This window comes from Morus notabilis, unplaced genomic scaffold, assembly GCF_000414095.1.
Source record: "Morus notabilis unplaced genomic scaffold, ASM41409v2 Scaffold1843, whole genome shotgun sequence".
Lineage (NCBI taxonomy): Eukaryota > Viridiplantae > Streptophyta > Magnoliopsida > Rosales > Moraceae > Morus > Morus notabilis.
This window is the reverse complement of record NW_010359699.1, coordinates 14,576-37,610: the sequence shown is the minus strand read 5'-3', so window position 1 is coordinate 37,610 and position 23,035 is coordinate 14,576. Positions and strand designations below refer to the sequence as shown.

Genomic DNA, 23,035 nt, shown 5'->3' with positions numbered 1-23,035 from the left:
CTAAAAAATTCGTCGATTTCTTTCCAGCCACACCACCCAAAGGATTGCCAACACCATTGTTTTCCACATAATCCTCCCCTTCTTGCCATTTCCAAACACTCTTAATAGTGAAGTACAGCTTTTCGGGCTGACCCAAAAAAAGTTAGCTCCTTTAAGGAGAAGCATCCAGAAAACCCGCACAACCCGACAATGTAGAAACAAATGATCGATGTCTTCCCCATTCTCCCTGCATAAAACACACCAACTTGGCGAAAGAAGCATATGAGGATGTTTCCGTTGGAGCAAATCACTCGTATTTAATTTATTCCGATGACACAACCAGGCAAAAACCTTAACTTCTAAAGGAACACGAGTTTTCCAAATGGAATTGTTAGCATGAAAAAGAATAAGATTTGAATTAGGGACATCAATCAAGGAATGAAAAAAAGAAGCACAAGTGAAACCCTTTGCATGGGTATCCAAACCCTCTTATCTTTCACCTGAGGCCTTAGAAAAATTCTCCAAGACATTGAACAGATCCACAAACTCCTCCAACTCCCTTTCCCTAAGATTTCTTCTAAAATTAAAATTCCAACTCCACTATAAGGGCTCAAAAGAAATAAAAACTTCATTGATTTTGGAATTTCTAAACAATCTAGGAAATCTACTAGCCAAAGGCTGATCACCTACCCAACAATCCTTCTAAAAAAGAATTTTAGAACCCTCCCCCAATTCCCACTTAACCTTTTCCAAGAAAACAGGGAGACCTTGAGAGATGAATTTCTATAAACTTCGATGACTTCCATGCGTAACCGGATTTGAATCCCAGCTATTCGGATGGAGCCCATATTTGCTTCTCATGACCGTGGCCCAAAGAGAATCCTGCTCTAGTGGAAATCTCCACAACCATTTCCCTAAAAGACTTGATTTTTGCGCAGAAGATTTCCAATTTCCTAATCCTCCATTTTTCTACCAAACAGTCCACTTTTGAGTCCTTTTCACCATCCCAAAGAAAATTCCTCATCCTTTTTTTCCAACAAATTTGCAATGGAGGTAATAAATAGGAATATTTACCAAAACGGATTCCCCCCCCCCCCCCCCCCCCCCCCCCCGGACAAAAAGCGTTTCTTCCAATCATCCAATCTTGTCTAAAACAGGCATCCAGAATTCCTTAGATAACGGGTTTCCACCCAACGGTAGACCCAAATATTTTAACGGCCACTCACCAACACCACAACCAACAATCCCCACTACATCCCGCACAACCCGCTCTTCAATGTTTATGCCAACCACAATGCTCTTATTCATGTTGATTTTGAGGCTCGAACAGTGACTAAAAATCTTGAGAATTGCAGCAACATTTCTGAAGTTCTCACAATGAGGGTCTAAAAATAGCAATGTTTCATCCGCAAATTGCAAATGGGTTACTGTCGTTCTTTCATCTCCCACCATGTAACCTTTAACTAAACCCAAATGCAAAGCTTTTTCAAGAAGACCGCTAAGGGCATCAGCAACTATGGTAAACAGAAAAAGGGATAGCGAATCCCCTTGTCTAATGCCTCTGGTTGCACCAAACCTCCCTCTTGGTTTGCCATTAATCAAAATTGGGAAGTTTGCAGATCTTGAACATCCATTCACCCACAACCTCCATTTATCTCCAAAAGCCTTCATTCTCAACACAAAGTCCAAAAACGTCCAATTCACGTGATCATAGGCCTTCTCAAAGTCTAATTTAAACACCATTCCTTCCTTTCGCTTAGATCTATAGTCCTCCACAAGCTCATTAGCTAATAAAACCCCATCCAATATTTGTCTTCCTCTAATGAACGCCTCTGAGTCTTTGAAATAGTGGTCCCCAAAACTTCTCTAAGTCTATTTGCCAAAAATTTCGTGAGAAATTTGTACAAGCTTGTCACTAGACTGATTGGCCTGAAATCTATCACCTTACAAGAATCGATTTTTTTCGGAATGAGGCATAAGAATGTGTGGTTCATATTGTAATTGACCACTCTCGAATGATGAAATTCCTCAAATACCTTCATTTTTTTCTTTTTTGAAAAGAAACAAAAATTTATTAAGAAAAGAGAAAAGGCGAAGGAATGAAGAGGAAGAGTTATCCTCAACAGAACCAACTCCAAAAGTAAGGCAGACCCAAACATTCAACTAGGACATGGCTATAAAGGACCCTAAGTCCTTGCAAAATCCGAGAAAATTGGCTTGCCGAACTCTTTATCTCTTATATACCCACAATGACACCCGATACTTTATTTTGTCCCAAAGAACATTTTCATCCTCCCCTATATCCTCAAAAATTCTATTATTCCTTTCCAACCACAGGCCCCAAAAAATTCACTAAGTTTGCAACCCTCCATAAAAACAGTCCCCTTTGACTAAATCCAGAAAAAGAGGGGAAAAAATCAACATTTCAGCCAACTCCTCGGCATCACCCATGGAAAACCAAGCTCCTTAAGGAGAAGAGACCAAATCCTGTGGGAGCGGGAGTAGCGGTAGTGAAGGAACATGTCATCAAAAGTCTCCTTGTCAGCCCTACATAAATAGCACCAGCCTGGAGAAATCGAGATAAAAGGGCTTCGACGTCGCAGCGACTCATGAGAGTTCACTTTATTAATTGCTAGAAGCCAGCAGAAGACTTTAACCTTTGTGGGGGCACGAGTTTTCCATATATTCTCAAAAAATGGAAACTTGCTGAGATGGAGAATTACATATCAACGAAGTAAAAAGTGATTTAACAGAGAACAAGCTGCTATGATCTGGCATTTACTCCCTTCTATCTTGATTCGAGCTGTGAATCCTAACCCTCTCCGCAATAACAATTAACTCTAACACCTCCCTCAATTCTCCGTCTGCTAGATTCCTTGAGAATCTGAAATCCCACAAACTAACACTTCTACTAGAAGATTCACTTCAGAAACAAAACTTGCAACTAGCTACTTTTTAAGTGAAGAGATATTGAATAGGGCAGGAAACCGTAAACATAAAGGTCCTTCGCTTCAACAATCCACCAAAAATCTCACAATTTCTCCTGATCCAATTTTCCATTTAACCCTTTGGAAAAAATATCAGCCACCGCCTAGACCGATTTCCAAGGACATCTAAAGGTCACCATCGACGCTACCCCTGAGTCCCAACAGTTATGATTCAATCCATACTTCCCAACGATGACTTTATGCCACAAGGCTTCTGTTTCCAATGGGAACCTCCACCACCATTTAGCTAACAATACCCGGCCCTCTCAGTTCTTTAGGTTTGCACACATGTTCCCAAGCCACCAAGTGAGTCAAATTTTCATTAGAGTAGCGCTCCCAGAAAACATCTTGTTACACCCGAGCCTAGGCGGGACATAAATGAACGGATGTATTCTAGAGGAGCTCGTAACGTTTTCGGTTGGGGAAAGGATGTGAGTGCATGAGGAAGGTTGCTGAGGTGGCTGGACGGTTAGGCTAGTCTAGGGAATAGTGCCTAGGTAGTAGAGAGGTGATAACGGCCTCAGGGGTTTTAAGGGACAGGATAGGTGTGAGAGGGGACACGTGGTAAGAAAACTAATTCTTGTTGTTGATTTACTGGCCGAGCTGAGCTCGTGGATTTCCAGTGACGATTAATGAAACGGATCCTTTAGTTAAGGTTCCTTCAGTAGTCTATCTGTAGTGTTGTGTGTTGCTTGTGTGTGTATTTTGTGTTGCAGGTACTCAGTGATCTAACAGTTTGGTATCAGAGCGCGCTACGATCTGGGAGAAGACAGAATGACGAAGGGTGGAACTCGAGGTGATCGCGTGGAGGAATTAGAGAAGAAGTTGGATGAATTGACCGTAAAATTGATAGGGTTAGACCGATTGGAGGAGTGTCTCAAGGGCTTACCTCAGCTGGTGTCTAATCTCGTCAAGGAGAGTGACGCGTCCAGGTGATTGCTGATTTCCTCATCGGGAAAGCTTGGGAATACTATGAGTGGGTCATGGAGAAAGAACCGGGCATGGATTGGGAACAGTTGAAGTTCTCCTTCGGGCAACATTTTGGGCCTAGAGAGTTCAGGTCAGTCCAAGAACAATTGGTGGGCCTGAGACAGAGGGGCTCCGTGGCAGAATACGGGGAACAGTTTCAGGAGTTGTCGGCCCGAATTCGTGGAATGGACCGGGCTACCACCCTGGGAATTTTTTTGAATGGGCTGAACCAGGAATTGCAAAATGATGTCCGGATGTGGCAACCCAGGAGTGTACATAAGGCTATTCAATTGGGCCTCCAGCTGGAACACAAATTGAAGGCCCAAGGAACACGTGGAAGGGGACGTCACGTATCACCCTTCCAGTCCCCACACCAAACGGCAAACCGTTTTGGGACCAATAGGTGGGGGTCAGCTTCCATGAGCAACCCACGCCCCTTATTCAGGAATACCCAAAAGCCTGCTGAAGGGGGACAAAGAGAGGTGGGTGGTGGTCCGAGCGCGGCTCAGCTGGAACGACAGCGGCGGAAGGACAACCGGGAGTGTTTCCGGTGTGGAGAGCCGTGGGTTGGCGGCCACCGATGCAAGACAGGAACCCTCAAACTACTGGAGACTGCGGCAGAGGACGACGACGAACCAGAAAAAAGGGTGGCACCGCCAGAGGAGGGCCACGGCAGTACGAACTCGGAAGAAGAAGAAAGGTTGTTGCTCCTTCAACCGGATCTGAGGCTGCAGGCTTTGGCGGGGATTAATGGGGGAGAGACCCTCAAATTGTACGGTCAGATACAGTAGAAACAGGTAACCATCTTAATCGATAGTGGGGCAAATTCCTCGTTTATCAGTTGGACCAAAGTTAAGGAGTTGGGGTTGTCAATATTGTCGATTTCGAAATACACCGTCAAGGTTGGAGATGGTTATTGCGTAAGTATAGATAACGTATGCCGAGGGGTGTGTCTGGATGTGTCTGGTTTAGCGTTCGAATTAGACTTATACCCATTTAAGATACCAAGAGTAGATGTGGTTTTAGGGGCTGGATGGCTTAGGACATTGGGAACTTTTAGGGCTAATTTCAGGCAGATGTGGTTGGAGTTCGAGCTGGAAGGGAAGGTACACCGGTTGATTGGGGTGTCGGCATTATCCCGGTAACCTATATCAGTTACCGCCGTGGCCAGATTAACCAAGCAAGGAGAGGAGTGTTATGTGGTGCAGTGGCAGAACACTCACCCAACCGAAACCAAGAATGTTGGGGCACATAAGACTTATGTGGAGGAGTTGGAAAAGGAGTATGAGACGGTGTTCTCGGGGAGGCTGGGACTACCACCGTCCAGGGTAGGCGATCATGCTATTGTGCTACAATCGGGTGCAAACCCCCCGAATATCCGACCCTACCGTTACCCTTATGCGCAGAAGAATGAGATAGAACGTTTAATTGCAGATATGACAGTGGCGGGTATTATTCGACCCAGCCAAAGCCCTTATTCGAGCCCGGTGATATTGGTTCGCAAGAAGGATGGGAGTTGGCGCTTCAGTGTGGACTACCGAGAGTTGAACAAATTGACGGTGCCTGACAAGTTCCCTATCCCTGTAATCGAGGAGTTGTTAGACGAGCTACACGGGACATCCTATTTTTCAAAGCTTGATTTAAAGAGTGGTTACCACCAAATACGCATGAGGCGGGAGGATGTGGAGAAGACGGCATTCCGGACGCACGAGGGACACTATGAGTTCCTTGTTATGCCCTTTGGGCTTACAAACGCTCCGGCTACCTTTCAAGCCATGATGACCGAGCTATTCAAACCCCTGCTCCGGAAATTTGTTTTGGTTTTCCTGGATAACATATTGGTATACAGCCGCAGCTCCCAGGAGCACTTTGACCACCTACGCACAGTGTTGGGACTGTTGAAGGAAAGAAGTTTTGTGCTCAATTTAAAAAAAAATGTTTGTTTTTCCGAGATTCCGTGGAATACTTGGGTCACCACATCTCACAGGCAGGCGTGGCGGGCGTGACGGGCGTGGCGGCCGATCTGGAAAAGACACGGGGAATGGTTGAGTGGCCAATTCCAACCACAGTAAAAGGGGTGCGAGGCTTCTTGGGGTTGACAGGATACTACCGCCGCTTCGTGAAAAATTATGGCACCATTGCGCGGCCCTTGACAGAGTTGCTAAAAAAGGGAGGAGAGTTCACTTGGACTGGAGCGGCGCAGCAGGCATTCCAGGAACTCAAACGGCGGATGACGGAGACGCCAGTCCTTGCCCTACCCGACTCTAATGAAACTTTTGAGGTGGAGACCGATGCATCAGGGGCAGGCATAGGGGCAGTCTTTACTACAACGGGGGCGACCGGTGGCGTATTTTAGCAAGGGGTTGTCGCCTAGAACAATGGCCAAGTCCGTTTACGAGAGACAACTTATGGCTTTGGTTTTGGCCATCCAGAAATGGAGAGCCTACCTTCTCGGCAGGAAGTTTGTTGTGCGAACCGATCAGAAGTCTCTTCGTTTTTTGTTGGAACAATGAATCAGTACCCCGGCACAACAAAAGTGGTTGGTGAAGTTGATGGGGTTTGAGTTTGACATCCACTACCGAGCCGGAAGAGAGAACACAGTGGCGGATGCTTTGTCTCGCCGGGGTGGCTGGCCACAAGGAGGGGAGTTGCTGGCTATCTCAGGTCCTCAACTTCTGGACATGGCAACCGTGGAGCGAGAGGTAGCCGCGGACGTCACTCTTCGCACCCTCAAAGATCAGTTGAGCCGCGATGAGGCACAAGGTGGTCATTATACAGTGGAGAATGGGTGTTGTTGCACCGAGGACGAATAGTGATTCCGGTAGGGTCCCAACTCAAGCAACAAATGTTGGAGGTGTTGGGAATAGTGTCCTAGAAACATAAGATGTAATATGATATTTATTATTTAATTAATAAAAGAGTTTATTCATCATTTTTATGTGCATATATTTATGAATATTTTATGAATATCAAATGAAAATTCTGTGATTATTTATGTAACCTTAAACATAGTATATAAGTGTTATATACGAGAGGATAGTGTTTAAAGATAATAATCAAAAACTTTGTTCATAATGAATTTAATTAAAGTTCGAAATCTTTAATTAAAACATTATTAATACATGTCATTCCCATTTAGAATGGAACAGTGCTATCCGCACTGTTAATATGGTGAGATATTAAATGAGTGTATTTCGCATAATGAGATTGTGTGGAACAGGGACACAGACACAATATGAATTTCTAATAATTTTCGTTAAGCATAGAAATTCTAATTGAGTCTACCGTTGGTCATATATAAAATGATATTAATCCTGAGTTCTTAACAAACTCATATTTATGGATTTATGTCTTTTTATTTACTCGGTACGGATTCTGAGACCTTGAATCATATTCCTTGTATTTTGGAGACATGATGAAATAGGTAATCAGGAATATTATTATACGAGATGGAATCCATTCCTTCTTGAAAAAGAAATAGATAAATAATTCTCTTGAGTGTTAATTCGGTACTAGAATTAGTAAGAGCGCTCTGGTTCATGAATGTGTTTTATGAATAACTATCTATTAGAGAATCAATGGTACTCAAGGATAAAGATATAATTAGAGAGGTTAACGGATTCTACCTGACTCTAATTATGAATTATTTATGGAGGATTGATCTATATGCAATGACTATATCAAATGGACACTTTACAGTTTAGAAGTAATTAATGTCTATAATTTTGAGAGTTCAATTCCAAGTTTATAGTGGAGTAACTATTGAAATTAATACAATTAATTAATTAATTAAAGTGTTTAATTAATTATTAATTTTATTAGAGCTCGGAATTATAGGTCCATTAGTCACCGCGTCGTCCTTGTAATTCTACCAAACACAAAGGACAAAAATGAAAATTTTAGAATTATGAAATTCTAAAAATTAAATACTCAGAAAATAATTAATTGAGAATTAATTATTATTTAAATAATGTGATTATTTAAATTTGAATTTGAATCATGAACATAATTTAAATTTATCCTTTTAAACTTATTTGATAAGTTGTTCAATTTAAGATTCAAATTAATTTAAGTTTGACTTAAATTCGAATTTGAATTAAAATCAGACTACAGGATAAAAGATGATTTCTCTTCCTTCCCTATCTGTAATTGGCGCCACACACAGGGTAAAATCCCTAAGGGGTGGCCAGCCACAATGGATAAGGAAGATGAAAATTTTTTGTTCAAAATTCAAATAGGAGATAGAGATTTGATTCCTTTTTAAAGTTTGACTTCTACTCTTTAAATATGATAATGATAAAAAATTGTGGACACAATTTTGAAAAACATTTTTCTGCCCTAACTTGTGAGTGTGGCCGAAATTCTCAAAAGAAAAAAGAGAGGAAAATTTTTTCTCCTAAAAAATTTCACATCGTGCATGCGCTGGTGTTTGTGAAAATTCGAGTGTTTTTGAAACATAATTTGTCTCACGTGTGCCCACACACACGTCTACGTGGAATCAAGGAATTGACGTGGAAGACTTTGATTTTCTAAACACAAAGATTGGAGCAAGAATTGTTCGTGGTCAAAGAACTCAAGTTATCATCCGAGTCGGCCTCCAGGTATTTTTCCTAATTGAGTTCTTGACATATAAATTAATGTGATTAATTTATTCGTGCATAAATTAATATAATCTATAGAGTATCTCAAAAGTTTTATGAAATTTTTGTTATACACGATCCGCCTCCCCGCCACGCTTCCGCATCCGAATTCGATTCGGTTACCAACAGGAGGAATTCCACTCAACCCCAACGGGGGGACACGCGGGGACGCTACGGACGTACAAGCGAATTAGCGCTAATGTGTATTGGCCGGGTATAGCTAGGGATGTGCAACGTTTTGTGGCTGAGTGTGGGGTTTGTCAACAAAACAAGGTGAAGTCTACGAGTCCGGCGGGGTTGCTACAGCCATTACCCATTCCCGAGGCAGTGTGGGAGGACATCTCGATGGATTTCATTAATGGTCATGAGGTCATTTTCGTGGTGGTAGACCGCTTGACCAAATTCGCGCATTTCGTCGCTCTCAAGCGGCCATTCACTGCAAAGTTAGTGGCTGAGGTGTTTTGTCGAGAGGTGGTGCGCCTTCACGGCATACCTCGGAGTATAGTGAGTGATCGGGATAAGGTGTTCACAAGCCTTTTTTGGAGAGAGCTGTTTCGCCTCCAACACACCACCTTACGTATGAGTTCGGCATACGACCCCCAAACAGATGGGCAAACAGAAGTTCTTAATCGTTGTTTGGAGGCGTACTTGAGGTGTTTCACAAGTGGCCAGCCTAAGCATTGGAGTAGGTGGTTGTGCTGGGTGGAATATTAGTACAACACCAATTTCCACGGCGCTACTCGCATGACACCGTTTCAGGCACTATATGGCCAGGCTCCCCCGACGTTGATACGCTACATAGGGGGCAAGACCGCAGTAGGTTCGGTGGACATGCAACTCTCTAAAAGAGATGAGCAGCTGAAACAGTTACACTGCAACTTGGAGCGTGCACAAGAACGAATGAAACGCTATGCGGATCAAAGACGGGTGGAGCATGACTTTCAGGTTGGGGAGCTCGCTTGGTTGAAACTGCAACCTTACCGGCAGGGTACTGTGGCCAGGCGCGGCAAGGTAGGTCCTGTGACATACCAGCAGCGGCTGCCAGAGGGCTCCAGGGTACATTCGGTTTTCCATGTGTCTATGCTTGAAAAGGTGGTAGGAAGGCGTGCGATTTCGTAAGAACCGGTGGTTGTCGACACGGCGGCCCGCTGTTTCCAGAAAGAGTTCTGCAGGGTCGCCTGAAGAAGCAAGGAGGGCAGCACATTAAGGAGGTGTTGGTCAAGTGGCAGGGACGAGAAGTCGAAGACGCCACCTGGGAGGGTTTTGGAAGAGCTGCAAGTCCGCTTCCCTACCTTCGACCTTGAGGACAAGGTCCTTTTTTAGGAGGGGAGTATTGTTACACCCGAGCCTAGGCGGGACAAATATGAACGGATGTATTCTAGAGGAGCTCGTAACGTTTTCGGTTGGGGAAAGGATGTGAGTGCGTGAGGAAGGTTGCTAAGGTGGCTGGACGGTTAGGCTAGTCTAGGGAATAGTGCCTAGGGAGGAGAGAGGGGATAACGGCCTCAGGGGTTTTAAGGGACAGGATAGGTGTGAGAGGGGACACGTGGTAAGAAAATTAATTCTTGTTGCTGATTTACTGGCCGAGCTGAGCTCGTGGATTTCCAGTGATGATTAATGAAACGGATCCTTTGGTTGAGGTTCCTTTAGTAGTCTATCTGTGGTGTTGTCTGTGTTGCTTGTGTGTGTATTTTGTGCTGCAGGTACTCAGTGATCTAACACGTCTCTCATGAGTTTCTCAATAACGTTTGCCACTCCTATCGGAATTCTGAAAACCGACAAATAAAAAATAGGCTGGTTGGCTAGAACTGCCTGAATGAGGGTTAACCTACCACCTTTAGATAAAAACGCTTTCTTCCACCCATCCAATCTTTTCGCCACTCTAGCAACCACGGGATCCCAAAATGCAGCTTGCAACGGATTTCTGCCTAAAGGTTGCCCCAAATATTTGACTGGCCACGAACCAACTGAACATCTGATGACACCTGCTAACGTAAACAACCTTTCTTCCTCCAAATTTATACCAAGAATAATGCTTTTTTCCAAGTTTGTTTTTAGACTTGAGATTAGACAGGAGATCTGCAGGACAGGGGAGAGATTCGACAAACTGTCCTCATTCGATGAGCTGAAAAATAATTGTGTCATTAGAAAATTGTAACTGACTGACTTTGACATTTGCCATACCTACACTAAGTGGTTAAAGAGAGAGACTTCAACAGCCCTGTCAACTAACCTTCTTAGAACATCTACCGCAATAGTGAATAGGTATGGGGACAACAGGTCTCCTTGTCGCAACCTTCTTGAAGCTAAAAACTTCCCCCTTGGCCTACAATTAATCATCACCAAGTAAGAGACCGACCCAATACATCTGATGTATTTCTACGTGCGTATTTGACTTCCAATCTTAATTTTCTAATCAATATCGTGGATAATTTGTGTTAATCTTGTGTATTTTGATTAGGGATAAGTTGGAGTGTTGACTGGGGAAGAAACAGATATCTTTTGGAGCATTTTGGCGAAATCACACGGCTTTTCTGTGTAAATCCACACGGCCGTGTGATAGCAAGACGAACTTCACAATCAGGCGCGAGGCACAGTCCATCGCACGGCCTGGCAGTGTGAATTCACACGGGCTGTGTGAAATGCTGCAGAGTGGATTAAAAACACACAACCTGGCCGTGTAACTAGAGCAAATGCACGGCCTGGCCGTGCGATGGTAAAATTGATGCGAAAAATGTGCGAAAATACTCTAACTTCGGGATTTCTTTCCAATTTCGAAGGAGAAAATGAGAAAGGTCGTGGAAAGAGGCCGAAAAAGGGGCAAAAGGAGGCAACACAAAAGGAAAACCCTAGGAAACGTTGAGGGGAGCTTTTGATTTGTTATTTTTCATCCTTCTTCTTGGAATTTGAAAACCTAGTTTCTGTTTTTCTGTTTTATTTATTCTTCATGATTTTTAGACAATTAGACATGATCTTATTATTAGTATGTGGAATTAGTTCTTGTCTAGGGTTTGGATGGATTCAATTGGGATTCTTTGATTGATTATTGAATGAATGTGTGATTGATTTTCAGCATATCAATTTGTTGTCTTAGATCTGATTCTTGTGAATAAATGGTCATTATTTACATGTTTGAGATATTGTATGAAGAACTGAAAAGTGAAATATGATATCTGACCATTAAGGCAATAAACTTGGGGTTTGAGTTTATATAGAGATATAAACACACCCTTGTGATTCGTTTGATTTGTGCACGCCAAGCCGCTACGTGAGGAATTACATAGATTGTCATTGAAATTAATAGGTTTATGTTAAAACTTGTGATCACGACAGTAGACATAGGTCTAACATAAACACACGTGTGTTTTGAAAAAGATGCACATATAAATTAGGAGATCTGATCATTGATATTGTTGAGGATCAATTCATGCGGTTCATTGTCAATTAATCATTGGAAATCAATTGATGAAATCCAAGCTCTAGAACCTTCACCATTGATTTTATTAAGCTTATTCAATTGTGTTATTAGCAATTAATTTTTCTCATTGTTACTTATTGCAATTCTGAACATTCCGACTTTCTAAATAATAAAGATAGTTATAATATTGGTATTTCATAACACCCTTTCTCGAGGGACGATATCTAGATTTATCTATATTACTTGTTCGACCCGTACATTTGCGGATTTTTATCAACATCCTTTGATCCACTTTCTCCACCTACCTCCAAAACCTTTTTTCTCCATAACGAAATCTAGAAACTCCCACTCAACATGATCGTATGCTTTCTCAAAATCAATCTTCACCACCACCCCCTCTCTTCTTAATGACCTGTAGTACTCCACCACCTCATTTGCCACCAAAACAAGATCTAGGATCTGTCGTTCAGCCAAAAAAGCCCCTTGGACTGTTGAGATTGTTTCTTCAAGCACAACCTTGAGCCGATTCAACAGCACCTTCGCAAATGTATGAAGGTGAAGCCGATTGTTTCCTCTTTTCCTCACTGAACCTAACGTTCCATGACACAATCTTCATATCAACTTCTCTTCTCCAAGGATTGACTTCCCTAACATAGCTTACTCAGTGAGTGAAAGCAGCCAATTTATGCACGATCCGAGGGAGCCTCACCTTCAAGTTGCACATAGAATACTACACTACTTGAAGGGCAGTCCCGGAAAAGGGATCTTGTTCAAAAGGAACTCTGTTTTGACGTTAGAAGCATATACAGATGCAGATTATGCCGGTTCTATAGTGGATAGAAGATCAACAACTAGCTATTGTACATTTCTTTGTGGTAATCTGATAACATGGAGGAGCAAAAAGCAGAATGTTGTGGCTAGATCATCTGCAAAAGCTGAATTTCGGGCTGTTGCTCAAGGGATGTGTGAACTACTTTGGCTGAAAATTATTCTAGAGGATTTGAGAGTCAAGTGGGAAGAACCTATGAAGCTCTACTGCGACAACGAGTCAGCAATCAACATCGCTCACAATCCTATTCAACATGATAGGACAACATATTGAGATTGATAGGCACTTCATCAAAGAGAAGTTGGAAGAAGGACTCATATGTATGTCCTATGTTCCTTCGGTAGGTCAATTGGCTGACGTTCTAACAAAAGGATTATATGGTTCTAATTTTCATGAGATTGTAGCCAAGCTGGGAATGGAAGATATTCATTCCTCAGCTTGAGGGGGAGTGTCGAGAGGTATTTTAGGCTGTAAATCAATTAGGAAAATTAGTTTTAACAATTCCTGATTTTCAGGGATTGTGGTAGATATCCTTTCCTATTTTCTCTCTATGTAAACTCTATAAATACTTAACTATGTAATTATTCAAAATACGAAATATAAACAGATAATTTTTCATCCCTAGTTTGGGTCAGTACTTACGCAGCTCAAACCCAAACATGCAAAAATCAACCCTGCCCACACCGTAACCACGAGAACCAACCTCAATCGCCGCATCCCATGGGCGTCGTTCCATCACCGATCTCAGCCCAATCCCCATCATCATCTCCTGAGGTAACCAGCCCCCTTCCGACTGCCTTCTGCCTCCGTTCAGCCTCTCGCACCATGGGTCTTCGCGGTTTCGGTCAAACTCCCCAAAACCCAGAACCCCAACCCCCCCTAGAAGCAGATCTAAGGCCTCCGCCCCTAAAACACCTCCGATCTGTCCTCCCTGTTGCGTTTGTCCGATTCTGACCAAGATCAGCCTCACCCAAACCAGTTCGTTGCCGATCTGCACCTCACGGTGCAGATCCCAGCCATTCTGACCCCCAACTCGCGAATCCAAATGCCCCTCATTGTCGTTCGCCACCTCCGGCACCTTCCTCAAGCCGAATTTGGCACCAATCGGCCCTTCTCGTCGTGGAACTGGGCCTCCTAAGCCCCAACCGGCGCCGATCTGCTAATTTCGTTGCAGATCGGACAGATTCAGGTCGAGATCGTCCCCTCCGTTGCGCGGTTCCTCCTCACGAACAGTCACCTCCCTTGGCGGTCGTCTGATCTGCCCTCCCTTGTGCGGTTCCTCACGATTCCGGTCAGCATCTCTAAGTCCGAAAACCTTAGGTTCAGCCAAAACTCCTTGCTCAATTCCCTCTGCTCCGGCCTTCGACCCGCGACCCACTTCCTTACCCGAACTAGTTCCCCCTTCCCGAACCCCGACAGCGCCTGAACCGGAATCCTCCGCCGGCAGCTTAGCTTTCGCCGTCAGCCTCAAACGCTTCATTTGCTCCTCCATCAGACGACGCAATTCAGCAAGATTCTAACGGACATCGGCAAAATTTTGATTCATCACAGCCCTAAATTCACCGATTCTTTTCTCCACTGAAGCTTTGACTTGTTGAATCTCCTTCTCCACCGCCTCAAATCTCTCCTCCGTTTTCCTAGCCGCCATAATCACCTAGAAACGATGCTCTGATACCAAATGATAAGAGCTGATCCGATTGGGACAAAATCAAGAAAAGATTGAAAGAATGAAGAAAAGAATCAACTTTGGAACTATATTAATGTCTACACAAACACACCAATCTACAAAACTTCGAGGGTCTGCTTCCTCCCCTTACTTGGAATGTCTCCAAGATTTGTTCAACCCTCTGATTATTTCCCGATACCACTTCTATTCCTCTCGCCCCCTTTTATACATTTTTCCCTCTAACAATCTTTCTTAGCAAAGCTACTAACTAATACTAACAACTTCCACAATACGCAATAGACAGCCTGATAATTTCTCCAACTGAAGTCTAACCACCTCGCTGTAATCCATTGCCAAAGGAGAGATAATAGGCTCTTTCCCTTCAATTCTAAGCACCTTTGTCCCTGTATTGCTCAAATTTCCACTGCAGTCCTTCTTCTGTCCTGTTTCTTGACTAAGGTTAAGCTTTTCCCCCTCATCCTCCGACTCTCTTGAGACCGAATTAGCTTTAAGAGCCCAATTAGAGTCTGGCCCATGTTGCAACCCTAACTGTATAGGTTCTTAGATAGTCCTACTAATAGCATATGGTGTGACTAAATTATCAAACATCACTCCAGACTCCTCGTCTTCCGTGCATACCTCATCTATCCAGTTCAGAGCATTAAATCTATTATGCACGTGTTGTCCAGAAGCTTCTCCTTCATGATAACCTTCTCGAAAACTTCCTTGCTTTTTCTCCTCCAAACCAAGACTCTTCGCCTTCCTCGAATGTTTCTCCAGATTATCTTCCACGCCAGCCACGCAAAGATTACCACTTCGCCCCGCTATTGATTGCATGTTCTCCACGTCATCTTCATCTTCCTCGTCCGCTGCCTCCCTCAAGCCAATTCCTCTTAACTTTCTGAAATCTGTGGCATGAAATCTCTATTTAAGTTGAACGTAGAGATTTGAATCTCCTTTCCACAGCATAAAATTCTCATAATTGATGGAATAAAACCACTTTGTAGACCTCGGACTTGAATCATCGCATATGGGATGGAGCTAAAATTAAGAGAACACTATGCTATGTTGATTAAGCCCCCTAGTTTCTCCCCTATCACTTTACAAACGTGTCGATTTCTCATGTGAAAGGGAGACCTTCAACTCCAATCCAACTCAAACGTGCAGGAATCTTTAAATCCTTCCAGTGTATCTTCGGGCTCCATCTTTTGACAGTGACATAAAATCTTTTTTCCAACCACAGCCTCTTGTTTTTTAGTATTTCCTCTTTTCATCCTTGTCTATGCACCATAGGACTGCTCTATCTGTCGCCAGAGGTGAAACCTGATTCTGCCTGTGAAGCATGAAACGAAACCCCTTTTTATCTCAGACCATTGATGTTCCAAACAATCTCTGAAAACGTCCAATACCTTGTTTACCTCCCTTTTTTCCAACTCGTTATACTGCAGGACATCATTTGAAACCCAACAATATCCTACTCTTTTTGCGTAATCACCAAACTCCACTTGAACAATATTTTGGTTACCAACTGGTAGAGGCCTTCAACTATGTTGCTAATGAAGCCTTAACTATTGTATTCTTGAGTTTTTCTGAACCTGATTATCAACTCTTGGTCTTATTACCTTCCTCACCTCAGGTTTAAAATCTTCCTCAACATTCATGGTGGCTCCTCTGAAAAAGGAGGCTCTTCCCAGCAACCTGTTCATTTTGTTCATCAATATCCTCCAACCAGTTTTGTGACTATTTCCCATAAGCATAATGCTTCTAACTAGCCCTAAATTAACCTTCGTGATCTTCAAGTATTCTCCCTTGGAATTCTTCAAGACTTCCACCATCAGTACGTATTGTGATCCGTTGAATTTCTTCTTGAAGCCATCGTTGTCTGAACCTTGCATATAACTTCCAACGTTTGACACAACCATGTAGCCGCATCCAAGAAATAAGAAATGGAAAATTTTGCTCTAGAATTTGATTCTTCTGATCTCACTAAACTCCCATAACCATCTATATAAACTTTGTAAAGTTTAGATCCTATACGAAATTCATGATGAAATCGATTTAGATCTAAAGAAGGCATGCTAACCAAAACATAAAGAACCCCTTGACCCCTAAAATTCTAGAGAGAAGGAGGTTCTCTCTCTAGACACGGAATCAATGTTGCTTGCATCTACTCAGTGCAATTCCTTGCTGCAACTACAAAATGGCTAGAGTTATGTGGAAAAGTAGTGTAACTCTAATACTTTTCCTCAATTACAATTTGATTTGGAGCTTTTGGTGGAACCAGAGGAGATTCTTGGCATCCGTTCTAGTGCACCTGGATCATCCCATAGCACTGAGCTCCTTGTCCATTGGAAAGGTTTGCCTGATTTTAAAGCTACGTGAGAACCGTATGATGTTTTGCAACAACAGTTTCCTACTTTTCAACTTGAGGACAAGGTGACTCTTGGCCCGGGGGTATTGATAAGCCGCCTATATGGTTTACTTATGCAAGGAGAAATAAGGGGAAGTCAGTTAGTGGTTAGTTACTGGAGTCTGTTGGGTATTGGTGTTAAGTGCCAACGTGGCAGAGTTTGTTAGAAGGGAAATAGTGGGAAACAAATATGAATAGGAGTTTTAGCTTTAGGAAAAGCAAGGAATTTATCTAGATTGTTTGGGGGAGAGAGTTAGGCCTCTCAAAAGCCTAGCATTTCTGTAAATCCAATTGAGTTGGAATAAAGACTGTCATTTCTGATTCTTCTCAGTTTCTATCAATTTTGTTATGTATTGTCAAGTTCTACCAGAATGATATAAAGCAAATAAAGAATGATCGTCACTCTAACTCACGCGAAATGCCAAAGCTCCAAAAATGTTTAACTATTAGCGGTAAAAGGGGAAACATATGCTTTGGTTATGTTCGTAGCAAAAGAAATGATTTGGTTATGTCACAACGGAAATTCATTTGGATAGCAGTTAAAATGGCTACAGAAGTAGTTGTTTGATATATAACTAAGTTAGCTTCTTATTCGAGTTATTTAACCCTCAGTCACTTTTTCTCTCAAGTTCTCAAAACAAATCAAAATGACTGCAGGTTTAACAAGCGCCACCAATGATAGATTTAGACAATTAGGACAATTTAGATTGAGAGAAGTTACACATATAACTGCACGTTGAAGAACCTCCAATTTCACATCTGTTATTAACATAATATTCATTTTGTTATCTCAAAAATCTAAAGAGACATAGTAAAACACATTCTAGATCTTTACGCAAGCATAAAAGAAAATAGTAATATGTAAACCTACCTCCAACGGAAGAGTAGCTATCAATGGAGCGCATGCCTCCGCCGTCATTGGTTTCTCAGTGGGAAGGAATATAGTCTTAACCTGAAGTACTCATAAAATTAAACCAAGTTCCATAAAAAATGACAGATACAATAGAATTCTCTTGTTACACACACACACACTCTCTCTCTATAAATAAGCACATTTCTGAACTGTTTTATCATACTTTTCTTATTCCTATCAATAGGTTCTCAAAATTGTACAAATTATAATGAAGATAGGGGAAAAAAATCAGATTAAAGATCAGAAAAATGAGATTGCCTTGCCACCACACTGGCATACCTTATCCCAGTTCTCTTCAATCTCAATACCCCCACATTCCGAAAAGCTAATAGTCGAACCAAGCCTTTCAGAAACTATTGAAAGGTAATACTCTTGATCATGAGGAACAAACGGTTCAACAATGAAAGTCGTTATTGGTGCCTTGCAACCACCCATCTCAACCTAAAAAATCATAGTAATTCAATCATCACAAAACAAAATTGAACAAAATTATGCACAAAACAGCTAAATCTCTTCCTGTTGAATCGGAAATTATACTTCGAAGTTCGATCTAATAACAATCACCTCTTTTCCTAGGCGTGCCTTGACAAAGTCGGCAACTTGAGCAAGATCCAAATTCAAAGCCACCAGACCGCTCATCCCACGCTTCCCGAACAACATGTCCGGCTTCACAACCAGCCTGGTGGACGAAAGCCATGGCTGCTGATTCGTCAGCTCGGCGAAGTCCGTCGCTTCCGTCACCTGAACAATTCACAAGACAGTTTTTCTCAGGTTGAAAATCTTGATTGGGTAATTTTTCCCAGAAAATGAGACGGAAACGAGACATGCACGTGGAAGGTAGAGGAATCGGAACCTGGGCGGAGCAGATCTGGAGATCGATGTTGGCGAGGCGCTTGAGGTGTTCCTTGAGGAGCCTCTTGGAATCGTACTCTCTGATCTTCTTCCGAGCCATGATTTTTCTACGTTTGTTTTACTGGCGAGAAAGAGTGCGAGAAAATCCGAGAATTTTCAGGCTTTTGCTAATTGGTGGAGAGAGAGAGAGAGCGAGAAAAAATAAGAGAGGTTGGTGGGAACTGGGAGTTGGGTGTTTGGTTGGGTGGGTGAGTCATGAGTGGCCGAACTTCGCCGAAGAATTGCTTTTTTTTCATCTTTTTTATTTTTTTTTAATTTCACTTCGTTTATTACAAAATTGTATGTATATATAAAAAGGGTTTTAATGGTTATGAGATTTAAATCTAAATACAGCATCACATTCACTTTATAAGTGCCGTCTAATTTAGATAGTGCGTTAAAATGTGGTGCTCCGACTGTAAAGTTATAATATATTTATAATAACATGAGGTAGAATAATAATACAAATAGTACTTTGTGTTGGGGCATTAATTATTTGGACAATTAGGAGTTCGAAATAGTGTTAGAACGGGCTGCCCGTGACCGTATGAAAAAATTAAACTTGTGACTGATAACTGAACCTGTATGTTTGAGAAATTCAGGACGCCCGCCCGAGCCTGAGATTTACCTTGTACCGGACGCGGGCCTTGTCTTGGCTGCCCGGAGCCCAATTGGGCAACCTGAACCCGCCCGAAAATTAATTATATTTATATATTTATATAATTTTTAGTTTTGTATAATATTGTGTATATATATATTATATATAATATTGTTTATTAATTGTATTTGTACATAAATAATTATTAAGTTATTTACTGTAAAAATTATATAAAAACTATAATTAAGATTAAAATTAACACACTATTAAAACAATTCAAAGAATTTGTTTTGTTTATTAATTTTAAATTTGTACTAAATCAAACACTTCACTCGGTGTGGGCATTCGGGCGGGCCACTCGGCGGACAATCGGGCAAGCAATACGGCGAGATTCAGGCAATGGGCTTTCAACGACGGTGGGCTTCTTTTTTTGGTTGATTTTTGGGCTGCCTGAGTCCAAACTCGACCTGGAACTTGGATTGACGGACATAGGGTCCTGCTCACTGAGCCTGAAAAGTTTCTAGTTTCGGCCAGACCCGTCGCCCGTAGTTCCAGTACTAGTTGGAAATGTGTCAATTTTGGGGAAAAAGAAATAAAGTAGAGAACAAGGACCTCATTCTTTTTTGTGAATGTACAAATTAGAAACAATCAATGGTTGTTCTTTGTTTACATTCTATTTATTTGAGCTGTTTGCCTCTTTGTCTTTGGCTTGGTAGGTTCATTTTGTATGAACGGTTTGAATTGGATAGATGATAAACTCATAGATATATGTCATTCGCTAAAAAAAATCATTAATATATGTAAATTATTACAAAATCTGAGCAAAAAAATGTTATTTCATCATCACATGCATTTGTAGTTTAGTATTTAACATAGGATATTAAGGATGAAAACCCTATTCTAATTAGCACTCATTAATTATCTAATTTGAGAGTAAAATCATCATTTCATGCTTAATTTCGACCAAAACTCTTGCAAAATAGATTAAAGAAAATAAAGTCATATTGTATTGAATAAAGAATCTAGAAGTATGAATAATTTGTGAGTAAAGTGGAAAATGTAAGAAGGTTTTTGTAGACTGTAGTTGCTCTGAGTTATGTTTACCGGACTCTTGACGGTAGGCTATACAACAGGCTAATTACGTGTTTGTTAAGATTGTTATAAAATTACGGTGTATTATTTTTCACAAATTACTAAAATATACGAATACGGAATAGTCTCCAATTTCGTATTGGATTGGAGTGACACATGTATATTTTTTCTTAAAAATATGTATATTTTTTCTTAAAATATATATAATGTGGGAAGACACTTATAATTTGTCTAAACACTTATGTGCATATTTTAAAAGAATATATATATTTTTTAAAAAAATATACATGTGTCGTTCTAATTCGGTACTTGGAGACTTTACTCAATACTTATGGCTTGTTCTTTTGAGTGAAAAACTCAAAAAAATGCAACTCGAGTTACAACTTTATTCGAGTTCATGTTCTTTTAAGTTTAAACTCGAGTTCAAACTCGAGTTTATGACTAAAACTCGAGTTCAAGTTTTCCCTTCAACTCGAGTTCAGAAACTCGAACTCAAATTAATGAATAATATTTTTTCTGTTCTTAAAAATGCTATAACTTTTTCGTTTTATTTCTGATTGAGATGATTTTTTTTCTATGCGTTGACAACGAAAAGACGAATAAAACCCGACCCATATACTCTATTAAAATTTTTCATCAGCATTGAGTTTTTATTAAAATACTATCTAAATACAAATTCAAATTTTGACTCACTCAAACACAAACTCAAGTTACACGTTCAACTCAAGTTATAACTCAAATTCAACTCAAGAATTATACTCAAGTTAAACTCCAAAAGAACAAGCCCTTAAATACTTAGGGGTTGTTCTTTTGGAGTGTAACTTGAGTGTAATTTTGAATTTGAGTTATAACTTGAGTTGAAGTTGTAATTTGAATAAAGTTAAGTAAAATTAAATAAAGTTAAAATTTAAAAGAATGTGAACTTAAATAAAATTAAAACTTAAATTATCTTTTTTTGAATTTTTTAGACAAAAGAATATGCCTAAGAGACACAATCGATACTGAAATGCATCAAACAAGTAGGAAAGGGTATTTTTGTGAAGTTCGGTAAGGGGAAAGAGGAGGTGTCATTTGCCTTGTAGGATGAGATCACGTATGAGGGAAAAATGCGGCTGTCCGAACCAAGCCACCAATCATTCTCACGTCACTTTAAATTATTTATTTTCAGTAGGAATTAATTTTTTATTACATTAATGACCAAAAAGGATAACTTTTTTTTAAAGGCTGAAGATAACAATGATAATTAACTAATGTTCAGAGATTATCTTCACAAATAACTCCATTATAGTCTCACTAGTCATCTGGATCCTAATATTTATTTTTATTAAATGTAACGTTACAAAGATATTTTTAAAAATTCCACAATTAATACCCCATCAGAATTATGTAAGAAACAAATACGTAATATATCAAAGTATATCTCACTAATTATGCGAATCAAATTATGGATTTTAATGGAATCACTTGTTATTTGCTAGGATAATAAGATAGCTCGTTCTCCGTGGCCGTGATAAGTCTTTGATTCGAATCGTTCCGTCACAATAAACGAGAGATGCAGGGAATATACTTATAATAGATTTATAAATTATGTGAAAAAGTCATGTCTCTCCGAAAAGATTTAGATGCGACAAGTGGCAATCATTTAAATTATAGCTCCAATACTAATGAACCATCAGAAATCAGATCAAGAATGATAGAGTGGTTAGTTTAGTAAAGAGAAAAACACAAGGAAAAGGAATATAAGGTGGATAATAGTTGAAAGCAACATGTTAATGTGTCTCTCTTCATTGACGGAATTAAAACTTTTTGTCAATGGGGCTAATATCTAAATAAAAAATTTAATCAAAATAAATATTTATTAATGCACTACAAATGAGATATTAACATTAATTATTAATACTAATATAATATAGTGTCTAATTATATATATGAAATTTAAAAGGAAAAAAGATTTTGAGCGGGGGCTTAAGCCTCTACTGTTAAGGTTTTGACTCCGCGCCTGTCTCTCTCCCTTCCTCCCCCTTTCTCTCTCTCTCGCTCTATCTTTCCCTCCCTCCCTCTCTCTCCTTAGATCCTTACTCTACTCTCGAAGTTCATGCTCACCATTGAGGCGTCATTCACATTGACCACAACGTCCAAAGCTTGACGGCCTTCTTCTATGCGAAAAGGCTCTCCCTCTCTCATTGGATCCCTACTCCACCATCGAAGTTCACGCTCATCATCGAAGCACCGTTCACTTTGACCACAATGTCCAAACACTAGTAGAATAGTAACATATAACGATGATTATTAACCGTCGTATAAATTATTATGACAATTATCATAACCGTCATTGTATTACCAGTTGTTAAAGTGCTGAGACATTTCATAACGGTTTATAACCATCGTTAAATTGAAACATTAGACAACGGTTATTCAAGAAATTGTTGTGTAATTTTGACAATAACATTTGTTTTTGGCACACATAGGGGATATTAGACGACGGTTTTATTATTGTCTAAAATGTATACATTGAAAATCGTCCTTAAATAAAAAAACTGCACCAAAAAAATTATTTATGTTTTTTACGTTTTTCCACGAGTAGCCTTTTTAATCCCATGTGTTTTGACTACAATTCACGTTCTCAAATACAAACAAATATTA

The 23,035-nt window shown here is 40.6% G+C and overlaps 1 protein-coding gene across 1 annotated transcript in view; it reads right to left on the bottom strand.

The window, feature by feature from the left end:
- LOC21386804 (ATP-citrate synthase alpha chain protein 2) overlaps positions 1-18,930 on the bottom strand; it is a 32,048-nt gene extending 13,118 nt beyond the window's left edge. Inside the window, exons 1-4 of the mRNA XM_010094993.2 lie at positions 18,665-18,930; positions 18,376-18,552; positions 18,091-18,252; positions 17,770-17,850 (exon numbers count right to left, since the gene is read on the bottom strand). Coding sequence (XP_010093295.2) covers positions 17,770-17,850; positions 18,091-18,252; positions 18,376-18,552; positions 18,665-18,763 — 519 coding nt within the window. The 5' untranslated portion in view covers positions 18,764-18,930. The remainder of the gene's footprint in view (positions 1-17,769; positions 17,851-18,090; positions 18,253-18,375; positions 18,553-18,664) is intronic.
- Positions 18,931-23,035: the final 4,105 nt, after the last annotated feature.